Source organism: Nilaparvata lugens, chromosome 12 (assembly GCF_014356525.2).
Source record: "Nilaparvata lugens isolate BPH chromosome 12, ASM1435652v1, whole genome shotgun sequence".
Taxonomy (NCBI): Eukaryota; Metazoa; Arthropoda; class Insecta; order Hemiptera; family Delphacidae; genus Nilaparvata; species Nilaparvata lugens.
The window spans coordinates 16,008,958-16,027,427 of record NC_052515.1 but is presented as its reverse complement, the minus strand read 5'-3'; the positions used below and the strand labels follow the sequence as shown (position 1 = coordinate 16,027,427).

The 18,470-nt window shown below is 34.1% G+C and overlaps 2 protein-coding genes across 3 annotated transcripts in view; one reads left to right on the top strand and one right to left on the bottom strand.

Annotated features, from left to right (window-relative positions):
* Positions 1-6,054, top strand: part of LOC111056942 — a 117,639-nt gene extending 111,585 nt beyond the window's left edge. The window contains exon 5 of the mRNA XM_039438961.1: positions 5,525-6,054. Coding sequence (XP_039294895.1) covers positions 5,525-5,698 — 174 coding nt within the window. The 3' untranslated portion in view covers positions 5,699-6,054. The remainder of the gene's footprint in view (positions 1-5,524) is intronic.
* The window catches only part of LOC120353828, a 37,749-nt gene extending 27,627 nt beyond the window's left edge, over positions 1-10,122 (bottom strand). The window contains exons 1-2 of one of the 2 annotated variants that reach the window (XM_039438969.1): positions 9,875-10,122; positions 232-279 (exon numbers count right to left, since the gene is read on the bottom strand). In XM_039438969.1, the coding sequence (XP_039294903.1) occupies positions 232-279; positions 9,875-10,078 (252 nt within the window). In that variant the 5' untranslated portion in view covers positions 10,079-10,122. The remainder of the gene's footprint in view (positions 1-231; positions 280-9,874) is intronic. The other variant, XM_039438970.1, reaches the window with a different exon arrangement.
* Positions 10,123-18,470: the final 8,348 nt, after the last annotated feature.

The following is an 18,470-nucleotide window of genomic DNA, read 5'->3' as shown; positions in this document are numbered from 1 at the left end:
TTCAAAATTATCAAATCATAATTCCTGGACCGAAAATCAAGTGACGAAGCAGTGTGTGATTTTATAACCTTGACCTCTGGACAACATTAACATTCAATCAAAAATTTTGGAGAGAAATAGTACAGGCTCAGCCTAGTTTTTCCTCCAATGTCATAATTATAATTATTATGATTACAGTGTTTTCCCAAACACTAATGAATAGATAAAAATAAAATATTTTCCTTGGCCTACCTCGATTTTCATGCTGGTTTGGAGTCCATGCAATATAACATCGTTATTCTGCAAAAAACATTTCCAAATTTGATAAACGGTACTACAACAGGGCTGAAATCCACAGTTGGTAACCTGTTGATTATTACCTGTTGACGCCGGGTTGCCAGGCTATTTGCCATAACGACCGACTGACTCTTCGCGTATACAATGTATGTCATACAGCCAACCTCACCAACCACCTGTTGAATCACTAAACGGTCCAATGCCAAACCATCCATTAGTAGCGGGACGCGCAAAATTGTTAATAGTGCCAATAACATCCGCAGTTTATTGCGTTTGCCGTTGGTTTATGACTCGTCGAACATGAAGTGTAAAATTTCATGTACGGATAGAAGTTGAGGAGGGTTGCCACATAAATCAATGGAACTATCCGGTGTAGTGAGAATATTATCCACATAAACTCTAATGGGTCTATTCATACTAGCTCGGCCGGGCTAGTTTCACTGTATCGATCACTGAGTCTGATACTGCTGATAAAATGTGATTTCAGCAGTAGTAGTAATCGTGAGTAGTGAAATAAAATGGTAATCATGAGTAGTGAGTGCAAAGTAGTGTGCTAGGAGAATGAGAGCGAATTATATACAGAGTGGGCAAAAAGTCCAAGAACGGCCAATTAATATGTCATACACAAAGGTAATTTCACGGTGAGTATGATTGGGGATCCTACTCAAATTGAAAATACTACTTTACTATGACTTTAAAAATCTATTCCGCCATCTTGGATCTGCCATTTTGAATACTTTTTTTTAAATAGGAAGGTAGTCATCCGATACATGATTTCAATACGGAATTTCAAGACAAAATGAATGGCAAGAACCGCACATCGATAAGTATCTCAAACCGTTTGGAAGATATTTATTCCCATTATTATCAATACCATTCATTTTAATTTCTGATTTGCATGATATTGATTAATAATGTGAATATCTTCGAAACGGGTTGAGCTATTGATATACGGTTTTCGCCATTCATTTTTTCTTGAAATTCCGAATCGAAATCATGTATTGTATGACAATCTTCCTATTTGAAAAAATAAAGTTGTATTCAAAATGGTGGATCCAAGATGGCGGACCAGATTTTTAAAAGTCATAGTGAAGTGGTATTTTCAATTTGAGTAGGATCCCCGATCACACCCACCTTCAAATTACCTTTGTGTATGAGATATTAATTAGCTGTTCTCGGACTTTTCACCCACTCTGTAAATGAAGATTCCATGACGAATTGATTGCTGAATTATTGAAACATAAGTGACAATAATATTATAACAGGCAACATTATCTCAAGTACCTACTCACTCATTTAATGTTAAAGTTCAAAAACAAGCTTCAATTGCTAGGACATTATTATATTAGTCTCTTGGAAACTGTGTCTACTTGGGAGTGATACTGGAGAGAAGGAATAATGAGAATGATCATGAATACTTCCAGTCCTGAATAAAGCAAGTTTCCATTTTCTTCGAAAAATCATGATCAATACAACATGATGATTAACTAATTAATGCTCAATCGCACATGATAACTGATAGTGGAGAATGTAGTGAGCATAAGAGTGAAAATTGATCTATGAAAGACGATAATTTGAAGGAGGAAGTGTTGATGGAGTGATTGATAGGGGGGTGGAGAGGAAATATTGGTAGGAGATGGATAAAAAGGAGTACAAGAAGAAAAATTATGGGAAGGAGGAGAAGCGAGAAGAATAAGGGAGAGAAGGAGACTCCTCCTCGAGGAGAAGGATATGTAGTGAAGAAACAGAAGGTAAGCGTGAAGAAGAAGGAGAGGGAGTGAAGGGAGGAAAAGAAGGAGAAGGAAGTGGGAGTTGAGAAGGAGGAGTAGGAGGAGGATGAGAAGGAGGTGAAGGAGGAGAAGGAAGAGGGGGAGTAGAAGGAGGATAAGGAGAAGAAGGAGAAGAAGAAGGAGAAAAAGAAGGAGAAGAAGAAGGAGAAGGAGGAGAAGAAGAAAAAGTAGGAGAAGGTGGAGAGGGAGGAGAAGGAGGAAAAGGAAAAACAGTTGGAGAAGGTGGAAAGCTAGGAGAAGGAAAAAAGGAAGAGAATGAAGAGAATCAGGAGAAGGAGAAGGAGGAGCAGGAGGAGAAGGAGGAGATGGAGGAAAAGGAGAAGAAGGAGAGGAAGGAGAAGAAGGAGAAGAAGGAGAAGAAGGAGAAGAAGGAGAAGAAGGAGAAGAAGGAGAAGAAGGAGAAGAAGGAGAAGAAGGAGAAGAAGGAGAAGAAGGAGAAGAAGGAGAAGAAGGAGAAGAAGGAGAAGAAGGAGAAGAAGGAGAAGAAGGAGAAGAAGGAGAAGAAGGAGGAGAAGGAGAAGAAGGAGAAGAAGGGGGAGGAGGAGGAAAAGGAGGAGAATGAGGAGAGGGAGGAGAGTGAGGAGAGGGAGGAGGAGGAAGATGGATGAGGAGGTAAATAATATGAAGAGGTGTATTAGGAGAAGGGAGTGGAGGAGGGTGTGAAGGAGGAAGAGTATGGGGATGAACCTAAGTGAGTGAGTGAGGAGGAGGAGGAGAAGTAAGAAGACAAATAGTATTAGAAGGAAGAGGAGAATGAGGAGCAAAAGGGGTTTGTTTGGTGGAGGGGTAGAGAAGGGAGTGGAGGAGGGTGTGAAGGAGGAAGAGTATGGGGATGAACCTAAGTGAGTGAGTGAGGAGGAGGAGGAGAAGTAAGAAGACAAATAGTATTAGAAGGAAGAGGAGAATGAGGAGCAAAAGGGGTTTGTTTGGTGGAGGGGTAGAGAAGGGAGTGGAGGAGGGTGTGAAGGAGGAAGAGTATGGGGATGAACCTAAGTGAGTGAGTGAGGAGGAGGAGGAGAAGTAAGAAGACAAATAGTATTAGAAGGAAGAGGAGAATGAGGAGCAAAAGGGGTTTGTTTGGTATCAACGACCTTTGCCTTTACTTACTGCGTGTCACTTTGTCGCTTGCAAACTAAGTCGGTTTTCTCAGATTCTCTTCTCCGAAAATTCTCTGTATCTCTATCCCATTCACACTCTGTCTCTCTTCCTCATTCTCACTCACTCTCTTCCCACACTTCGCGAACTCGACAAAGGTCGAATCAATCAATCAGAATATATATTGTTTCTATTGGAACGACTGTTTGAGACTCGAGACACGAGTCGTCAGCTCATTTGGAAAAGAAATACAACTCTTCGAATATTGTTTCTGGAAAACTCTTGAAATCGTTTGTTTGGAAATATTGCAGGTGTCAAATATCGGATCGCAACAAACAAAATTTTGATATCATTAGCCATTCGAGAATACTATACTTCCTGAATCCTTTTGAATCTGCTGTAGTTCAATACCAAGCTATTATATGTATTATAATTATTATATATTATAATATTATATTATATATATATATATATATATTATATTATATATATATATATATATTATATTATATTATATTATATTATATTATATCATATTGAGTTTTGTAGAGTTTGTCAGAAGTCATCTGAGTCCGGAAAAACCTATATCAAATTGTTTCGGAGCGCGACCAATGGAATAATTATAGCCAATATGAATATGAATAATTTGTCAATAGTAAATGTATATTGCTCACATTCATATCAATCAATTAGGACACAAGAGTTCGATAATCATTGGTTTTATTTGCCAAGTTGAATTCAAAGTGGCCTAGTTATTTGATTGTTATTTAAATTTGGCCCATGTGTTATCTAAATTTTGGAGAGGAATAGCACAAGGCTAGCTTATTTTTCCTCTCCCTATCATTCTGATAACGTACTTATTGTATGAATGATTGAATAAAGAATGAATGATTGCTGCGATTACCGCTGATTCTCCTGCACATTCCCATGAGCAGCAACAATATTCTTGTCAGATCTATTGATGATTTGTGATAAAGATGTTACTCGAACGTTCACTGAGCAATTTCCTCAAATTTGCTCATCACATTTTATTTCGATTAGTCCTCTCGTTATGACGATTATTGCGTCGGTAAAATGGGCTAGGTTCTAAAAAATTGCTTGCACAAAACAATTATTATTTTGAAAAACAATTTCACAATTTTTACTTGTTCTTGAACGCTATAACTGGCATGTTTGACATGTCAACACGTATTTATGGATGAGAAACAATTTGACAATTTCAGCTTCAAATAAATAAATAACACTTTCATTTCACGAATTTAAAAACTGTTCACATGATAAATACAAATTCTAATTATTTTCAATCTTTGCAATCCAGCACCTTCTGGGGTAACCTATTCAAGATCAACTGAGTATCCTCTGTTCCTTCTTCATTCATATTACATTCCTTGTGGTGCCAGAATTGTTTGAAGACGTTTTTTATCCTCTCACATTCCTTCCTTTCTCTATACTCTCCGCCAAGTTGTTCCACAACACACAGAAATTTGTGGAGATTCTTCATTTATTTATATATATATATAATATATATATATATTATATATATATATATATATATATATGCATATGCAATCATAGGCCAACAAAAATTTGAAGCATTCAAAGATAGTCAATATTAATAAAGAAAATCAAGATAGAATTAGAAGCAGCTGAACCAGCCTTATCATGAAAAGCAGTAGTAGGGAAACATGTAAATTACATAGAAACTATTATATGCACTTAATTAAGTAACTGAGTTATTATTAACTCAGTTAATAAAAACTCAGACAAGTGATATGAAGTAAATAAATAAATACTGCTGGAAGATTCTTATTTACTTATAATAAGTATTTATTTATTTACTCCCTATTATTAACTGAGTTAATAACCCTATTTATTTATTTATTCCCTCCCAATATTACACATTACTAATAGTATAAGGTTATGATTACTAATTATAATATTATGAGGTTTCCGAAGACCTTTATTATCAAATACTCATAGACTCAAGTATGTTTTAACCCATCTGTGGTTAATTCTTATCTGCTTGTTTTCCTATTTGGTGGGTAACAGTCCAATATTCCTTTCGTTCATCTTTCGTCCCTCGTTCCAAATGCATGGTCAGCCCGATTCCATAACTATATGGGCAGCTCGATTCCATTCCCTTTCCATCATTGTCCCAACATTGTTATAGATTTTTGTTTGATCCATAACCTATGAATTTCTTAGCTCCAACTATGTGGCTGCAATCAGCTGTCAAAGTTGGGAAATCCTTAATTTTCAGCCCTGTATTATTTGTTCTCAATTTTTATAATGGTTGCCCGAATTATTCTTGACATTTTTCTTGCTTTTGTCGATGATTAATGTATTTTCGTTGTTGTTGACAGAGTGCAGACGCTTGTATGACATGCCAAGTATGCGGAGGCTACCGTCTGCTGCCGTGCGGAGTCTGCAACGGTAGCAAGAAGTCAGTCCACCGCAATCACTTCACGACCGAGCTGGTCGCACTTAAGTGCATGAACTGCGACGAGGTCGGACTGGTGCGCTGTTATGCCTGTTAGTGACAAGTGATCAAGGACAAGTAACAAGTGTTGAAGGACAAGATGAGTTTCGTTTCTTGTTAGTGACAAGTGAGGCAACAACCTATGACAAGTGTTCAAGGACAAGTAACAAGTGTTAAAGGACTATATGAGTTTCGTTTCTTGTTAGTGACAAGTGAAGCAACAACCTATGAAAAGTGATCAAGGACAAGTCAAGAGTAGCAAGTATTGATGGACAAGATTATTTTATTTTTAGCTTACCGACTGCAATGTAGTCAGACTTGTGCGCTGTTAGTGACAAGTGATCAAGTACAAGTGACATAGCGTGAATGTTGATGTTGTGGAACTTTTCCGTAATTGAATAGACTTGAAACGTTGTCAAAAATCCACTTAAATTAAATAAAAATTAATATTTTACAGGAGCATTCTTGTGAGCACACACGAAAGAATGCTCCTGTAAAATATTAATTTTTATTTAATTTGAGTGGATTTTTGACAACGTTTTAAGTCTATTCGATTACAAGTGACATGTTATCAAGAACAAGTGACAAGTCAAGAGTAACAATATTGTTGTTGGGGAGCAAGATTAGTTCAGTTTTCCTTTCAGTCCAGTTTTTCATGTTTCACATAACAGACCCAAGCTCTAGTAATGTATAAAAAGTTGTTCTATTTATATAAGGAGACAATGAATAATAGAGATCTTGGAAAAACCTATAAGAAATATTGGTGACAACATTGTTATCACTGAATTAAGTAAGCAATTCTCTTGAAACTCAAAGACTTCTCAAGGAATATTCATGAGAGTAGATTCGAATTTGTTCTTATTATTTTTTCTAAACGTTTATTCATCAAAATTTGGGAGAAAGACAGTTTTGGGCTATGCCTGTCGTCCTTTTCCAATCATAGTTTTGTGAAATATAATGATTTTTGTTTTTCAATGGATGAAAATGGAAAAATTGATAAAATAAACCAGAAGTGACACTATTAAAGTGGTAATTCACAAACGCAAATGTAGCTTCTATGAATTCAATCACTATCGATGAGAAATGGAGTATATTGGTGAATTATGATCTTTCGTGACTTGAAAGTATTATACACATACTCAATACAAGTATAAAGTTGGTTGAACTTATTCAATGAACTATTTTGAACTTCAACTTTAAGTAAATCGAGTTGTACTGCAGTTGTATGTAAAATTTGTAAAGGAAGAGCGTAGAAAGTCTCTCCATTAAACAATAATATTGCCAAGCTAAGTGGTCAATCCATGTCTTATCTATTGTAGATGATATTCCAATGAGGCCTACCTATTTTTTAGTAATTTTGGAAGTGTAGTTCTTGTGACTAATGTATGTTCTTATTGAAAATTGAATAAGAGATTGTGACAAAATTTCTTATGAAAAACGTTGAATGTTCATTTGGAAGTGCTGTTGTACTTTTGTATTTTTCCACTGGTAGACTTGATTGTTGTCTATTCTTTGATTAATTTACTGGAGTATAACTTCCACCCTCCACACCTAATAACTAGAATTAATTTACTTTTATGAAAATTGATATTATAATACTTCTTCATAATTGATAAGTCAAAAATAATAAATACTTTATACATTCCTTGACAATTTTCTATTTTCCCATCCATTTGGAATGAGTTATATGGAACCTCAAGTGGACTTTCAACACTCATGGAGAAATTCCGTTGAATGAACACTCGATTATCAGGATGTGAAACTCTAACATGTTTTATACCAAGCGTTTCCCTATTCAATAGAATTCCATGTAAATATTAAATCAAATCTAAGAAATGTTTTCTTATTTTATACAATAGAAAATTACTGTAATCTAGTAATAATGTACAATTGTATAATTAGGCTATCGTTATTTTAGTTATATCTTTAATACCTTTATTCAGTCTTGAGATTATTTTGTGACTGGCAGATTCTGTTGGGAGGTCATATCTATAGGGCAGTGTACATAGGGCAATATTTGTTTAAGCTACAAAAATAAGAATGTTTTGTTACAAATAATATAATATTATATATTGTTTTTGAAATTTTGAATGATGTAAAAATGCATTATGTTTTCCAATCATCAGTCAAGCTTAGATAATAGATTATAAAGATAATTGATGAATAATATAACTACAAAATGTTGTCAATGTTTGAATTTTTGATATTTGATATGTTATTACTTTCAACTATAACTTCTATTGATAAAACAATTTTAGTGCACTAAGCTTACTCAATGGGTACGTAATCAACTTGTATATACTATTATAGGCTATATAATTATGTTATGTACACAATGAAATTTTTTGCTCAATTCAATTATTCTAGTAAGATATTTCAGAGTTGATAAATCACGTTTTATTGTGCGTTATTCCTGTTGTTGTAATTGTTTGAATAAGTTACTCTGTCGATGCCTTATCATTTATTGGATACCCATCAACTTATATTGAATGTAATGCTGAAAATATAATATATCGATGTTATTGTAAAAGTTTGAATCACACTATTTTCAACATCTATTCCTATTTCGCATACATCAGTGTTACAGTATATTCAAAAGTACTCTTTTCGATAGTCATTTATCTTCAAATGATAGTGATTTCCACCCAATTTGAGTAGAAAATTAAAATCAATAATATCTCTTTCCTGATGCTAATTGATAAGTGTCATGAAACATCGAACGGATGGAGTGGTTCATATTTCAATTCGAATATGGCATCATCTGAATTATGCAGTTAGCTGGCAATAAAATAAAACATGACTGTATGGATTTCAAATGGTCTATACGTCAATACTTAACCTCTTATCTCTTACTATATTCTGTATCCCAGATCTATTTTTCCACCTACTGTAACCCTCTATGAAGGTGAGACAGGAGGTTTCAGACAAGAGGTACTTTGAACCTAATCATAAACCAGGAACAAATAATATTCAATACTACCTCCTATAGGTTTTCCGGAATAGCGACTAGTTTTTGCATTTTTTGCCATTCTCAATAATAATTATTGTTATTAATCAAACATTAAGGAGAACACTAGTTTATTCAATCAGGAAACTGTTAAGTGTCTATGAAAATAAATTAGGTTTAATAATTTTATGTATCACTCAGATTCTATACAGTTTGAAAAACTTCACACTGTTCATTCCATAGCCATGAAATGCCAGAGGGAGAGAGAACATCGATAATTACTGTAGGTCTTTTCTACCGAAATAATAATTATCATAATGGAATTATTTCAGTTAAATAGTATGAAATACAATGTGATTATAGAATTGATTCACGAATAAACGTTTGAAGAGGTTAGTGATAAAAATTGAATGAAATGTGGGCTAAGCAAAAATAGTGCACACGTACAATGTTTAGTACCTAATTCGTTAAGAGAGGAAGAGAACAACTTTGACTCGAGCTTCAAGAATGGTGAAAAAAAGAGACAAAGGAGGAAACCTGGAGAAATATCACAAGTGTAAAGTGGCATAATTTCAAACAAGGCCGGAGACGACAGTAGTAGTTTTTATTTCTGACACATTTGGACCAAAAAATTCATTTACAAAATGTAGGGATGCGTCTGGTGTGACATGGTTTCACCTATCCCAATGCTAAAGCCTTACCACTCGGTCGGAGCGATCATTTTGTTCGTTATATTCGGCTTGATGTGACATCACGCTTAGTGACATAGAGACAAAAACGCATGCCACAAACTCATGGATGTAAGGTATAGGGAAACATGGACATGTGAGAAGAAGAGAAGTAGAATGAGAAACAGTAAATGGAAAATATGAATAGAGTGGAAACACGTGAGAAAACAAGGTGCAATGAGACTCTTTTGAGATGTTTTCTTATCAAGTTTATTTTTCAACTAACTATTAAAATTTATTATTACATAAACACTGAAAGAATTGTCACTTCATCTTCTTCATTTTCAATTTATTATGACTTAGTTCAGCTTGGCGGTCAGTTGATGATATTGGGATGTTCATATATGAGATATGTCACATATATGACATTACATATATGAAATATGTAAACATTAGCCAACTCATAAGATTGTAACGTAACAAAGGATATAAAAATAAAGGGTGTAGAGAGAGAGAGACAATGGAAAGAAATGTGGATAAAGTGAGCGTGGGAGAGAAAGAATGAGAATAAGTTAAGAGTTTAAGTGATATGAGAGAACAGAGATACAGTACAACATACCATATGTACTTGACCACATAACGTTGAAACGTTTCGCCAGAGCTCAAAATCTATTTTCAACTTGGAATAACTCTCGCATGAAATCACAACAACAGTCCACAAACTATCCACCTCAGGCAGCAAATTTGATTTGAGTGTGGATGACAACATCGTAGGAGGGTTAAAACAATATTTGGGGGAGTGGGACGTTCCCTCCCCCCACATCTACCCAGAATCCCCCAGAAATCCACCAAATTCCACACCCACTCAAAGCTTCCCCAACCTACCTCCACACCGTTGTCATTTCGAGTTTGTAGCTTGAAACGTGACTGTGACTGACGAGATTGTTCAATGGACAGATTTGCCGTTAACGTAGCAAAACTGATTTTGAATGAAAGTCAACTAGTTGCTGACTCGTTCATCTAAGTTTATGTAGATTAACAGATTACTATTATATTGAACATCATACAATAGAACAATATGAGACTACTATAGATTTGTGATTTCAAAAGGACTTCAACCAAAACTAATGGTTTCAATTCTAATGGTCATCATTCCAATGGTTTCAGTTGTAATCAGAAAGTGTAGAGTGTAATACACTCTCTATGAGTGGTTAGGCAATATCAATTCTCATCGGTGAAAATGAAAAGGAGAAAAATCCAAAATTATCAGAGACCATTGATATCAATGAATAAATCGTTTCAAGGGCCAGCTGCACAAAAGTTTGTTGAATTCTAATCATGATTAACTTCACAAGAACCAATCGGAGAAGAGTTTCCTGAGAGTAACGCGTTTATTTTTTATTCTCGCGGCTTTTGATAGGGATTTTAAGTCAACAAACTTTTGTGTAGCCGGGAGTTAATGCAATAACATGCATACCAACTTCAGAATGATAGAAAAACTTTGGTTCTGAGCAAGTACCCCTGTGAACTCATTGGGCCATAAGAATAAAGTTGAGCATTTGCTTTTACTTTTAAAATATTGTGCATATGCTTCATTTTCCATGAATCAACGTGAGCAAAACCTCTCGCTCATGCTCATCAAAAAAATAGTTTGATCATTTGCTCAAAAAGTAAAGCCTAAGCTCAAAATTCTATGAATATACTGGAGATTTTTTAACATTCGAAGCAAATGCTTCAAAAAAGGTGCGTCTAGTCTATAGCAGCTTTTCACCTTCTGCTCATAGAAAATGACTCAACTAATTTGTGTGAGGAAGAAGAAACTATACCTGATACGATCACAACCAATAGTTGAGATCTATGAAACTCTTTTTAGATTCAATCATCAGAATGTCCAGTGGATGACTGAGCATTTACATAGGGAATATAAATGAAAAGAAAGGAGGAGCTCTAACATCTACACAGAAGTTGCAAATATTTTTAAGGATAGTATGAATAATTATTATTAAAGCATAATTAGCTGCTTTTTCAATAGATGTAATAGCATTCAAACAAGTCAAATGTTAATTGAATTTGTAATCAAAAGTGATATATATCACCATTCCTTCAAAATAAAAGATACCTTTCGGATGAAGTTCCGATGGGCCAGAGCCCATTGTCATGTTACTTCTATATTTCCTGCCATCACAGAATAGGAATTAGGCATTTAAGAAGATGAGAGTATAGAAGATTAAGAAGGCTATTGAGATTATAAGATTATGCTGGAGAATATTATAGATATGACATTTTTACGCTATTATTTCAAAATTCAGAACTCAACTAACCTAAAACTCAATTCATAGAAATAGAGAACAGAGCAGACGGCCAAACACAAGAGGTGTTTTCACTCGCATGTAGCGCTTACGTGAGTAGCACTTGCAGCCAAAAACTAAGTAAGACTAATCAGCTGATGAAAAATCTTTAAAATACGTGAGCATTTGCTTCAGAGTTCAGAAGCATAATGTAAAGCTTATTGAGATTATAAAAATGAGCACATGCTTATGCTTCTACCTAATGCTCATGAGCAAAACCATTTGCTCCATGCTCATGCTCATTAGCATATGTACAGCTATTATCCATACCGCCCATTCATATGTAGTTGATGCTACATCTGAAAACTCACATTTCCCTTACAGAAGTAATAGATATTCTGAGTCCAGATTTTGGAAAAATATAGTTATCTTCTCTGTAGCCTACAACAATGATAAATAGTGTATTTTATATTTTCTTTTCATTTAAAATTGTATTTTTTATGAAGTAAACACATACTGAGATACCAGAAGCCTTTCAAACACCATTGTATTTTGTATCACAAAACGCTAAAAAAACAGCCGATCTTGGGTGGTACTTGGGCTTCTTTTGGGCGGAACTTAACTCCCAATACAACATTTTTCCACCTCAGCTGAGCCTGTTTACCAAGTTTGAACGGTTTTTTCCAATCAGTTCTTGATTGGAAAAAAACGCAAAAAAGCTGAAAACGCAGATTTTGGGCATATTTTTGGATTTTTTTTTAAATCCGTTTTTTGTGCGTCTCTAGATGGCCAACTGAACAAACCTGCCAAATTTGAACGTATTTCAGTCCAGTAGATTTTTAGTTATGGATGAGTAAGTGAGTGAGTGAAAGAATCAGTGCCATTTCGCTTTTATTTATAGATAGAAGATTTGGTCGATAGAGTGAGTCTACATAGACTCATTGGGAATCAATCATTCTTATTGAAATGAAATACTTGTTTTCCGAGTTTGTTGATTCCAATGTTTATGATCATGCAATTGAGTAGATATTGTTATTGGAAACTTAAAAAGACAGCATTTTTTCGGGGACTGATCTAGAATATAGACTAAATAGACGGAAAATATTAATCTCCTGTGATGAGGGTTGCCTATGTCTGGGAGTGAAGGCGTTGAGCTATGTTTTGCAGTTCTAAAAACTCTCTGTTCTAAAAACAACATTTCAAAAACATAATACTAGCCTGATTGAGATGTTCATAATCACATTCAATTCCTTGTTCCTTGGAAAAAATCAATTTCATCAACCAAAATTGTATATATTTTTTAAAATATAAATAATTATTTCTGCTAATAATAATTCCAAGTAGTTTTTTGGATTTGATTTTCTATTCACTCAATAATTCAATTCGATCTGAATTATGAAATAGAACCATCTTATGAAATTTTAAGTCCTCAATACCTTGTATGCTTATATTTAGACGATTTAATGGAGTCTCTAGTGCAGTTTGACTCAAATGCATACCAACCCCAGAATAATAAAAAACTTATAGTGAAAATAAAAAAGCTGATAGTTATTTATTTACTCTTATTGCTTTTATCGAAAAAGAGATTCTTTCGGATGTTCTGCCTTGCCGTATTACCCAATGTCATTTCCTATCAACACTCAAGTTTATAGGTTATGTCTTGGGTTCTTCCAAGCTGATAGTTAAGACAGAATCTGCTTTTCATTGTTTTGTATGTCTTCACCTCAAGCAATTAACTTACAAATATGTCAATTGATGATTGTTATTGCAATTTTCTTTTTGTGAAAATTTCTGTTTTTTTATTCTGAAAATCAAAATACTGGAATGTCCGAATTACTCTCTTTGTTGTTGGCAACTGAAAAACAGTCGATAAACGAAAAACCGTTCAATCAGCTGTTAGTTTTATTAACGATCCACTACAATGATGGAGTCTACAAGTTGATGACCAGAAAACGGTTGAATCAACGATACACTCCAATGAATAGTGGAGGACGTATAACGCGCAAGTTTGGTTCATAATCAAGTATCACAATAGGAACCTGATAACTCTCAGCATGCAAACATAACTTTATGAAACTGTTCATTGTATCAGCTTCCATTGCTACCCACTATATAGTCGAAATCATAATAATCGTCATTCTATTATCTATCACCTGTGCAACTTTGCAGTTGCCAACTCCTATAATACTCAATCAATAAGTGGATATTGTTAGGATTATATTAGTGATAAAGCGTGATACAGATAAAGTGAAAACGTAACAGATTTTCCAGACAATAGTGAGGTTCACGTCAGAAAGTTAGAATTTGTTCAACATTGATGATTCTACATCGTCTATCATTCAATAAAGCAGATAGCTATCCTTTTCTAGCTTCTCATTGTTGCCAGATTGCTTTTGAACAATGTGAAAATGTCATTTATCACCAAAATATTCTATCTACATCATGTGATGAACTATCATACTATTGAAGAATTTATTTTCTTGACGAATGAATTATAATTGATTATTATCAACAATAATGAATATTGATATCACTTCAGATATACCAGAATCAGCTGTCTACTATAGAAGGCAGAGGTAGAATTCACAAATATTTCCCATTGAAATTATAACAGGGACTTCAAACTGCATTCTGATTAAAAAGTCTTCTACATTTATAGGTACTTCATGAAATTCATTGAGCTTTCATCTATTCTGAGCTTTTTTGTCATGTATTGTGAATTAGTCTATTAGCTAGAATGTATCAACTTACAACTCACGTAAGATGAAATCTAATCTAATCCAATCCAATCTTCTTCTTTCCATTATCTCTCCAAAGTTTGTCATTGAGCAATTTAACATTGATCGATTTGACGTTCTTTTCTTGGAATATTTCATAAGAAACTACGACTGTCCCTGCAAATCGCTCGTAGGCCACCCGCACAACAAAGACGCAAAGATGGTTGTGAGGAAGAAAGAGGAAGACGATCATAATGACACAATATATGAATGAATCAATGATCGCAAGAGTCTCAATGACACAACAATATACTAAAAAGTTTAACCTTTCAATTTAACACCTCTAGTTAACTAACCTAACAATTTCACCAATAAACTAGCCTTTTCAAAAACTTTAAAACTTCTGTGAATATTTTTTTAAAAAGAGTAGGATACTCAGCTCTTTTATTCCTTGATAAATAAGAGTAGCCCCCACCAAAAAGTTAAAACAGTATTGATATGCAAAAGGTGTTTTTTGTATAATGATCGCTAATTTAGATACTTCTGATTATCATATACTTTGGGTCAAATCCATTAAAAAGCGACCATTAAATAATTGCAGTCACTCAATTATTCTATGAATTAAAAAAGTAAATTCGTATGGCTTCTGTTGATGGGGAGTCCCTTGCGGGAAGATCCCACCGCCTGAATATATAATTTAAGCCGTCAATGGGCATTACGACTGTCATACTTCAGCCGGGACCGATAGTTTAACGTGCACATCCGATGACACGGGAGTGATCTGGTTAAAAAACTTTTGGTAATGAGAGGGGTTTAAGCCCGAAATCTTTAGGCTGCTACGCAAGCACTCTATGAATTAATTGATTGATATTAGACTGCAACAGTCAACCATGCTGATTTTTCTATTTGATTCCAATTTTGGAGATTCCTCAAAATTATTCAATCTCTTCTAGATTATAACAAGTCTAGATGATGAAAAACAAGTTCTCTTATCGTTACCAACTATATATTTCTATATTTTCTGAAATATTTTCTGAAATATTTTATTCATATATTACACTTTATCCTATTATATTAAACGAGCAATTTCTGTACGCTATATATCTGGCTATTTTTATATCTGGTTATTTGTGTTTAACGGATCTCGAAAACGGCTCTAACGATTTTTACGAAATTTGGAACTAGTAGGTTTATGGTATAAAAATTCGATTGCACTAGGTCTCATCCTTGGGAAAACTCGCTGAACGACATTGAAAGGATAATTCATCCTTTGCTGAAACAGCTGTGGATAGTAAAAAAGTAAGTGATCGAGTGAGTACGGTATGTGAAAAATCAAAATATCGCATCCCCGAAATTCATAAGATGACACGATCATTCTAGAGAATTGTGTTCTGTTTATCAATGAATAAAAATAAAGAGTGAAGCTCGGTGCCCCGATATTAGTTAATGAATTGGAAAGTCGAAAGTATTTATCATGTATCGTAGTTTGTAATGTCACCTTATCTTCCAGTGAAAGAACAAATTATTGAAATTGCCTCTGACACCAAACTTGTACAAAACAGTACTATTATCTCAAACACCTTTTGTACTATCGTCTTCTTTTGGATCAATTGGCTCAGAATTTTCACAGACGAGAAACTTTCCTTTTCTGCCAAGTGGATTTTCCAGAAGTGGAGCTTGAACTTGAAAAGTTCGACCTCGTCCAGTGTCAGGTGTTTTCCTCGTCGGAAAACCTCGGAAAAGCATTGTCTCTGCCTGTTTTTCCCTTGAGTCACTGTAGAAGCTGAACTAGAAAAGCTCTCCAGTTAATGAAATATATCGACGCTCTTGACTGTCTTTTTTCTCATTTCAGCTAATTGTCTGTCTCTCTTTCTCTGCTGCTGCTGACCAATTTCTAACTCCAAGAAGAGATCAACATCGTTTACTCAGTTCATTCTTTAATCTTGGCCAATTTGAAACACCATTACGATCTAATAAGCTTATTCAAGAGTAGCTAATGAATGAGTGCTCTTCGAGCTTGAAAAAGGACAACAACAGATGTGAATAACAAATACATGAATAAAATGAATTTAAACCCAGCTAAGATGGAAAACAAAATGGAGAGGTAACCAAAGATGATGAAATGGAATATATAAAAGCCAAATAGCCTACCACTGACCTATTCATCACCGCTTCTTAAAAACCACATGGCCAAAATGGTTTTTCATTATAATTCCTTCTTTCGTAATAAATTGTTTATGCTTTTGTACTCCTGAGCGAAGCTCGGTCCCCGATATTATGAGCTAATCATCTCTTCTTTTTCCGAGCTGCGGTCTCGAATTGTAAATTCAAATTGATATAATATTAACTCCAGACAGTCACAGAGTAAAGCTGCGTCAACACCAATAGATTCTATTAGATTGAACATAACTTATCACATGATGAACATATGTGTTTTTCATGTGCCGTTCAATCTATAATAATCTGTGAGGATTAAGTTATTAACATTTCGTTAATAACTTTGGTGTAAACGCAGCTTTAGATGCCAAGATTTATCATGGCGTTCCGAGTTACGGATGATAATGTCAATGAAAAACTTCATTTTCCTCATGAAATCTTTCCCATAAAAAATTCAACAGATTGTTGTTCTACAAGCGTCTCTACATGTTACAAAATGAAAATCCCAGTGAAAAACAAAAAATGCCACTTGATAATTCCCAAATCATCTTTTTAATCGTAGCTCTGATTCAACTGAGCAATAACTTTCTGAACTTACTGAGTTAATAAAGTAACATTTAAAATTATCATAAGCGCAATGGGACTTGGGATTCCATCAATTCAGAATAAGTATTATACCGGTATTCATTTTTACAGGATTGAAGTAGTGCAACATTTAGATTAGCACACCAATAGATTTTATTTGTAGCGGAGTGAGTTCATTACTTTCATATCAAAGTTCTACTTTTTCCATTATGATATAGTACGACTACTGCAAAACAATGTCTGGTAGCCCTGGTAATGTAAGTAATGTAATGTAATGTATGGTTGATTGGAAGTCTCCAACCAGCCTGATCAGATTTCTTAGTGGGGCCATTGGCAAACATTTTAAAAAAGCCCTGATATTATTAAAATGACTTTATTCCTAGTAGATAGCATTTCTAGTAGATGGCTGAATATTCTTGTTACCACATTGCAAAGGATGTTCAGTGAGGTCTACTGTTATCTGGACTACTAGAGTATTGTAACTCCTAATGTCAGATTGAGTAAGAGCTTGAAATCTAGTGTACTCCATGTTCAATAATCTGCCTTTATCTTATATTAGAAGAAACTTGCCTCTGAATAAATTAAAAAACGCACTAAATGTAATTCTGAATGAAAATGCTTATTGTTCCGTAAATTAATTTTCAAATTGTTGAAAATGTGATATTCAGTGCTGTGAGTTTATAAATAGTATATGTCTTTTTTCAATGTATGACTTAATTTATTCAATTGTACTGGGTGATGATAATTATGACTTGATAAGACTGATTTGATGAATGATTACACTATTCATAAGATGACTACTAAGATGTTATGAATGAATTGCTCATTTATTGTATAACAGACTATAAGCTGAATCCTTTAGACAAGGCCTATTCGCCTAATCTACATCCAAATTGTTTGTATTTATCGGTCAATATATTTCTTATTCCTAGACGCCAGCTAAGAAAGGGGTTTCAATTTTCGTAGAATAAGCACGTAATTCAAAACTGTATGTTTTTCAAAAAATGTTGTGATTTCAAATTCAAATTTCGTTTATCACACACATAGGCTATACGAGAATTAAGAATTAATGAGAAAGTGTCCCGGAATAAGGTTTATGATTTTTGTTCTTCTGTATTTATACTAAGTGACATATTTATCAGTGATGACTCTTAAACTGTAGGTTTATTATTAAATAACGAGATTGGAGCACCAGAAAAATGGGATTATATTTTATTATAATAAATATTCAAAATTACGTTTCCAACCCACAATTATTGTCTTATCGTCATGTCCTTAAAGTTACTGTAAACCATATCGGTTGGGACTAATTAAGGTTTATTTAGGGTGGTTTTAATTATAGTTTATGTGTTACAAATAGTTCACCTAGATTTAGATGGCAATTGAAACATTATTGATCTAACTAAAGCATGATATTAGTGTCAAAGACAGAAATCTGCGTTTTAATTCATTATCATGTGAGAGAGAG